General features: G+C 41.4%; 1 protein-coding gene and 1 long non-coding RNA gene across 2 annotated transcripts; one reads left to right on the plus strand and one right to left on the minus strand.

Moving 5' to 3' along the window:
* Positions 1-1,555: 1,555 nt before the first annotated feature.
* Positions 1,556-5,388, minus strand: LOC103707194 (5'-adenylylsulfate reductase 3, chloroplastic-like). Its single transcript, XM_039126058.3, has 6 exons — positions 4,947-5,388; positions 4,532-4,850; positions 3,042-3,390; positions 2,784-2,921; positions 2,359-2,685; positions 1,556-2,262 (listed from the first exon to the last, which is right to left on the minus strand). The coding sequence occupies exons 1-6, from the start codon at positions 5,011-5,013 to the stop codon at positions 2,032-2,034; spliced, it is 1,431 nt and encodes a 476-aa protein (XP_038981986.3). The 5' UTR covers positions 5,014-5,388; the 3' UTR covers positions 1,556-2,031.
* A 41-nt stretch (positions 5,389-5,429) lies between these two features.
* On the plus strand, positions 5,430-7,347 carry LOC149768595 (uncharacterized). Its single transcript, XR_016412768.1, has 2 exons — positions 5,430-6,079; positions 6,741-7,347. It is a non-coding gene; the product is annotated as an uncharacterized LOC149768595 (long non-coding RNA).
* Positions 7,348-8,058: the final 711 nt, after the last annotated feature.

The raw sequence follows: 8,058 nt of genomic DNA on the forward strand, positions 1-8,058 counted from the left end.
GGTTGTAGTTCATGATTTCCTCTCCCCGCTCTCAGCATACCTTAGCCTCTACTATCTCCCGCCAACCCTCCAAATTCCAAAACCTCATTGCCTCCATCCCCTCAACAAGTCTCGTGATACCCACCATCAGCAGGGTTGAAATTGGATTAAATATAAATTAAATACTGATATATTTATATTTATATTTATTTTGTTAGACGAATATAATATAGTTACAGAATTTAGTTGGACGCAAAAGTTCATGTTTATATTTATTTTAAATAGATATAGATACAAATCATATACTGAAAATATAATTATAAATACGGATATAAATCAGATAATTAATATTTATGACCACAGAATCAAAAATTACTAAATAAAAAATAAATCAAATTAATAGTATATTAATGTGATTATTATTTTTTAAAAATTTATAACTACTATATAAAATTAAATAGGATGTCCAATATAATAGGATATTCGATAGTTGTTTATCCATATTGGTATCTTTTTTTTTTGGATATATATAAATATTAATCAGATATTTAAATTTTTATCCATATTTAAATATATTTCGGCTATGAAAATGAGATACGTCCGATCCCTTTCACCCATGGCCGTCTGCCATCTACTCTTCTGCAATTGCATGAGAAGTCTCCACCAGATACCGATGTCTTCATCGCCCAAACCCTCATCCAGTTCTCCGCCTAAGCTCCAACCCCCTCAATGCCCTCCTCTTTTATACTCACATTCTCTTCTCCACGATCAGCTGGTCTGGACAGAGACACCCACCCACATTCCTTCTTCTAAAAAGCTTCTTCATTGATCTCATCCTTACGCTTGGCGAAATGGTCCAAGCCCAAGTATCCAAATTTGGCTGGGCGCCTCACGAGCTCCCATCCAGAACTTCTTCGTCCATGCGGATGCTTCTGATTGATTCGGCAATGCTTGCGTTCGACGACAATACAGAGTTCGATATGGGAAATTGCTTCGCGAATAAAATGTCGGCCGGCCGCCTCCAAGTGCAGGCGATTCAAGTATGCACATCAAATGTTTGATAAGATAACCAATAGTATGTAAGTCCCCGGAGCGTAGGGCTAGAGTTGTGTCAGGATACGTTGAAGGAGAAAGGAGAGCCTAGCGTGAGCGTGATGGTGGACATCCTCTCTGCACGCACGCATATAGGCGCTATCAAACAGGTCGAGCGGACGGAGGTATATATGAGAAGGAAGAACATAAACCTTACTGTTACGATTGGCATTGCACAGATTCTAAGAGTAGCTAAAATGCGGTATGCGTGTGGAGAAGGCCTTTGAAACATCGGGTACGTTGGCTTCCCATGTGATGGTAAGAGAGCCGTGACAGCTTCCAACACGATGGCAATTAGGTATTCGCATGTAGTGGAGAGACGTAACAGACTTCTTTCATAATGAAAATGAACCGGTCATTCTATCAATTTCTGAAGCTGGTAGAATTCTTGAGAAGAATTATAAAACCCTTATCAAGGTTTTACTCCATTTTGAGTATTAGAATAAAAGAACCCAGCCAAAGAGACACTAGTAAGCTCACCACATGAAGAACTTCTATCATTTGAAGATACCAACCACTAGAACGTTATGTGAAGATCAAACAGTTTTGATAACTGTAACCAATTACATAGCCATCAATAAGGACCTTCATTACCTCACAGGGTAGCATCTCCTCCAGCATGCACATACCACCAAATGCAATTGCATTTTATTAGACCACAGATCAATTCCCACGTAGAACCTTGATCTCAGAGCTACAAAAATTCTTTCCAGATGCTTGAGGAACATAAAAAGTAACCATCTGACGAGGAAAAAACAAAAAGGAGTGGCAACGGAATACTCCTCCTCGAAAAATACATCAATTCAGATCTTTCTTCCTCTAATCGCCTCCACAAACAAGTGGCGGCTCCCTGAGAATCTCGCATGTGGAGACTACAAAACATATGATACCGAATCGCACTAAATCCGTCAGCCACCAAGAAGAATTATGCCAGAAAACACCCCCACTCGAAATTCCACATCATCGAAGAGCATTGATAAATGCAAGGAGTGAATCAACGTCTCGTCTCTCTGAAGGATACTTGATGGGCCTTGATGCGTGCTTGGGGAAAAACAGAATTGTGGGGAAGCTTCCCAATTGCAGTTGTTGTTGAGCAAATGGTTTGTGGTCTCCATCAGCCCGGAACTTCCCTACCTTGATGCCTGTGTCGGAGAGCTTCTCAGCCAACTCCACATATGAAGCTTCCATTCCCTGATGGACAGATATAAAGCAAATTAGCTAACTTGATCAAAGCCTTTTATGGACCTCCGATATCAAAGAAAACCAAAACCACAGCCTGCTTGTTACCTGGCAAAAGGGACACCAAGGAGCATAGAGAACAACCAGCCAAGGCTCCCTCCGGTTCTCTAGCCTCAGCAAGTTCTCCATTCCTGGCCTGCTAAGGTTAACAATGGCTTGGGTCTCAAAGATGTCGGGTGCGCCATTTACATGGTTGACAGCCGCAGACCCATTTCCATTAGTACCTAGTTTTTGTGCCTCTTCCTGTGCGATGTTACCCTTGTGGAGTCCGCACTCCTTGGCCTTTGAATCCTCCCACCACCACCTTCCTTCTCTCTCGTGCTGACCAGGTAAGACAGGTCTAGTGCAGGGTTCACAACCGATGGACACATAACCCTGGATCCAGAGCCGACGGAGGAACATAAATATCATTTATAGAGAATCACCAGAACAACCCCAATTATATACTACTATCAAATTCCACTGATGTGTACCTGTGAGTGCAAGGAGTTGACAGGAACATCCATGGTCCTGAGGAAATTCCATATATCTTTGCCTTCCACATTAGAGACTGGATTCCACTTTATCAAGCTACCAATTCCACCATCCATCCCTTCAAAAGAAGGATCTACCTGCATGTCCAAATTGAAAAACCTCAGCACTCTGAACCATAGATGCAGAGTTGACGGACATCAAGCATCACATTCCGTTGTCATGTGCTGTAAGATGACAGGCAAAATTTTGACAGATACCTGAACGACAGGGATATGGGCTCTGGTGCCAGGGGATTGATCCTTCCTCTGTCCAGTGACCCAAGCCCTAAGGCCTTTGAGAGACCTCCTCAAAGGTCTTACTTTCCTCACCCTGCAGCACTCCTGGTGCCCATCCTCATAGAAAGAGAACAAACCCTTGCTCCTCACAAGGGCCTGCACTTCCACTGCATCTGGGAACATGTATTCAATGTGAATGTCATAATGCTTCTCGACAGCATCAAAGAACCTGTATGTCTCTGGGTTCAGCCTTCCAGTGTCAAGGCTGAAGACTCTGAAAGGCCGACCGGTCAACCGAGCATACTCTATTAATGCAACATCCTCCGCTCCACTGTAGAAGAAAAGCAACAAATCAGTCCAAATTTTGTTTAGCATGATAAGGATTTAGATCATGAACTTTTTGCCTCTCTTCAATCCAAGCAAAAAAACAGCTACAATTAGATAGGATGCAGTGGACGTGGGTGTATGTGCGTGGAAAATATATCGGCAAATGAGAAGGCATGTTTGCAGTTGAGGATTCATTAACTATTTTGGGAACTCCCCTTAAATCAAAAAAAAAAAAAAGAAGAAAAGTATCCATCAGAAGTTCGAGGGAAATTTATAGTTTACTTCACCCAGAGTTCTTTTTTGAGGGGTTAACTATTTAGGCAAACATACTATCACCAGCAAAAAAAAAAAACTCGAACACACCTTATTTTTAGATTCAATGATATATGAAACATGTTGAGACCTAATCCCTTGAAATATGCAACATGTCCATGGAAAAGGCAGTATTCAAATAAAGCAGAAAAATTAGAAAGTACGAATTATTCATATAAATAATTCCCGATCAATCGAAATATTATAACATGAACAGCGAATTAGAGGCACTTCTACAATTTACAGGTGTAACTGAAATATATCGGAAATAAAGCATACAAGCTTTCGAATCGAACCATGGTGAAGAGACCAGATAAATCCATCCGATCAAATCAATTTTTTTATCTAACATGGATCGAATATGCTACTTGGGCTGGCCCACGATGAATAGAACCAGATAGAAATGGGTCCAGCTACTGCTCGCACCCACTGCGATAATAATTGCTACCATGTGACAGAGATGACGGCTTTCACGGTTGAAGTTGATGGAAACAACGACACTTTGTCTCTTACTTGGATTTAAAATGGAAATAAATATACATAACCACTGTGAGTCGATCCAAAGGCCTGCGACATGATGAGCGTTCGATCCACCATCAAACAGTTCAAAAGTGATATCAAGAAAATAAATTATATATAACACGTAGTCCGAGAAAAAAGGAAAAAACGTTATGGGCCAGGGCTCTGGGTTCCCTCAATTAACAGCATATTCCTAAGGCTTTCACAAACACTATTCCGGAATCGTAATCGAAATTTTAGACAAACATGGGGAGACAAGAAAAAAAGAGAAAAAAAAGGGGGAGAGAGAGAGAGAGAAAGAGACGAGATTAAACCTGAAGGCGATGGCGATGTCGTTCCCAAATTTCTCGAGGGCCTTATCCATGATCTCGAGAGGAGAAGCGTTCTCGAGCTCGCTCGCCAGCTGATCGTAATCCACCTTCTCTTCCTCCTCCTCCCTCACCCTCCCCTTCTCCTCCACCACCGCTTCCGCTATCGTAGCCGGCGCCGCCGCCAGCGGCGCCACGAAGTCGTTCCTCCTGGCGGGCTCCACCGCATGGAGCGGCTTCACGGCCGATCGCCTCCGGGAAGGACAGTTGAGCGTCGACGGCACGATCGACGCCTCAAGATGCCTCACGGATCCAATTAGGGAAGCTGCGCCAAGAACCAAGAACCATCTATCTCAGAGAGGGAAAATAACAGAAATAAAAAACCAAAGAGAAGAAGAAAATTGGGAGAAAGAAAACGCACCTCTGGCATCGCAGGAGATGAGCGAATGCGAAGAAATTGAACCGGAAATCGCAGAAGCGGAACCCATTAGAAGAGAACTGTAACTTCTTTTCCCTCTCCAAAATTCAAGAAACGCTCGAAGAAAGCTTCGATCTCGCGGGCGCCTTTTTAATTCTTGGCTTTCTCTCGGGGTTGGGGGATTTTGGCAAGAGAGAGATGGGGATAAATAATGGCCGCGGGAAGGGGAGGGCGTTCCGGTTCAATGAACCTGGACGCAGTTTGGTGCAATGGCCCGGCTGACACGTGGCGATAAAGGATTGGAAGAGTCTATCGCGCGTCGCGAAGTGCTTCCGTCAAATTTGCGGAGCGCGGAGGGGGGCGGAGCTGGGGAGCGAAGCGCTTGCGTCATAGCCCAGGTAAACAACGTATAAATAAAAACTTATTAGAGCAGTTAAATATAAGGACACTGATTTGGAACCCATCTCTGAACCTAGAAGAAGTATTGGTTGGTGTGCGGGGTACGAGAGGGCATCGTACTTTGGGTTGGGCGTGGGTCTCTTTGATATTTTCATTGGGTTTTCGAGGAATAAACCTTCGGGGGAAGGATGCTTCTAAGTAGATTCGAAGGTTGTGTACAGGATTCGGCCAATTTTTTGGGTGGTGCATGGCGGGCGTCCGTGGAATGTGATGGTGATTGTTAAGTTTGGGAAGTCAGAATTCGACGACTCAGCTCTCTCTTTTTTCGTTTTAATTAAAAGATAATGAAATCTATGGCTTAGATTTTGTGATGGAGAGGGCACATATGTGGAATAAATTGACTTCTACAGGACCGAGAAAACAGGAAAACAGAAAAACGTAGAGCAATCGAATAGGATATTGGGTCTCTGGCTAGGAAGGTTTGAAAGGGTGAAGTTGTAGCTATGGGGAACACAATTAATGGAAGATAAATGTAAAAGTTGAATAATTTATGAAAGCCGCAAAAATACTTGTGTCTAGCCTTGCATGTCCTTTTTCTTTTTCGTCTTTGCCAAGTTGTTTATATTTGGCAAACTTGGACACAACTTTGATAATTCAGAGCCAGCTCAATCTTTAGACAACTAGGCGGTCGTCTAAGACTCTGGCCCCCAAATGCATTTATTATAGTGAATTCCAAGGTAAGTGTTCAAATGCATTGAGACCCCAAAAGTATTTGGAAGCCTCAAATACTACGTATCTTTGTAGCTATAATTGCACTGAGGAGTATCTTTACTTAAAGAAATTTATTATCTCTTTCTTATTTATGTATTGAGGCCCTAAATACATTTATGTTGGGGCCTTTGAGTTCGCCTTAAGTCCCCAATTGCATTGAGCCGCTTCTACTTTGATTAGTGGTCTATTTGCTCATCGTTGTGAGCCACATCTCTCAAATCGTCTGCTTGATTTGCTCCTATAGATTATATGACAAATATGAAATTTTTTAATGTGCAAAAAATGTCTAAAAATTATGTTTAGCCGGAAACTCCAGTCCTGTTGAGAATCAAATCCAATAAATTGATGCGATGATAATTCTGGATTCGTTAGCCATGGAGATCATTTTCCGTTCTAGTGAATGTTGTGTAATGCTACAGCTATTTTCTTACTAGCTAAATGGTGCATTAAACTTTTTGTCTCTTGGCTTTCCGTCATTTACTTTGTATATATTTTCGCCAACCGTTGCTTTCAATTGCTATTTTATTTAATTTTTTAAAAAAACTTATACCTGATATATGGCTTTTAGAGATATCACAAAATACTAATACACCATTTTGTTTTGGTCATGCTTATGTTTTATGGCAGATGGAATCACCAAGACCATGGTTGACCCGCATGAAAACTTTCACTTTCTTAATTGCTTGATTTATAAGTCATATTATTGCCAGGACACAAGAGTTCAGCTGCAAATGATGTTTTAACAAAGATTTATATTGAAGACTTCATGAAGCATGAAGCATGGCAGAGAGTGAAGCCATACTTTGTCGAATCGGAGAATGATAAGAATCGAAACTGATACTCATCAAATTGAGCATGCCATGCCACGGTGCCTTGTGCAATCCTTTAGGTGGCTTCGTGTTCAAACAATTCTTAAGAACATTTTTTAGTGAAAGCCAGGTTGCTATATATTCTACGTACGCCCCTTTGACCAACCGCTGCTGAAGTCATCATGCACGTCAGCTTGAAATAAATTATTACTGAAGCTTAGTTGCGAGGTGGAAATGAGTTATATATATGGGGTTCGGTCACTAAATCAAAATTTTTAATTCGAGCCCTTGGCAACTGATAGGCTTTGCATATTCAGTAGACTTATTGACCTAATACGAGGCACTACATTCATTTTGTCAACTGTCAAAGCCATTAATCTTCAGCATTGTTGCACCATGCTTAATTAAGTGATTTGTTCTTCATATTTCCAGAATATCCCATATGACTGATGACAAGGCACCATATAACGTGGATGCCCACTCTTGTACCAAGATTGTTTTGGAGTGGCAAGTGTTACTAAAAGAAGTGCTATGATGGAGAGTTTGAATTGCAAGTACATATCTAGGGACGAAAGAACAAGGCTGTTTTAAGGGTAAGAATGGCTGGAAACAGGTTCAAGTTGAGGAAAGTTGGCGTCTTTCATGGAACAATTATAATTTTTATTATGGCACTGCAACTTAAAGTTCGGGCCCTACAAGGGGTGTATATAACTAATATGAGGCCAGAAAAAATTGACTGTCATCTCAACTGACTGAGGAATTCAGGTTCTAATTAGGGTGGCCGCCTAGTAGATCAGGCAAGCAAATGCATGGGGCATAGAGTTAGTACGCTCTTCTATTGTTCCACAGCAAATTATCATATTACTTTGTTTGGTAAGTTAATTATAGTTAATGATTGATATTGATTATTGTCAGTACATAAGTACATGCATGCATACGTACATACATACCTACGTACATACATGCATATATGTGTGTGTGTGTGTGTGTAGGCAGACTTGTATGCATCATTTTGCATTTTTATTCTTTAACACATCATCCCCTTCTCAAATTTTTGGGTCAACTCAGAGAGAACATTGTAGGAGAAAGACAGGAGGGTGACCAAGGGGTCAGCACAATTTTTGGGTTGTATGGTA

This window comes from Phoenix dactylifera, chromosome 1 (genome assembly GCF_051530095.1).
Source record: "Phoenix dactylifera cultivar Ajwa chromosome 1, Ajwa_hap1_PhDact_Kaust_v1.1, whole genome shotgun sequence".
Taxonomy (NCBI): domain Eukaryota; kingdom Viridiplantae; phylum Streptophyta; class Magnoliopsida; order Arecales; family Arecaceae; genus Phoenix; species Phoenix dactylifera.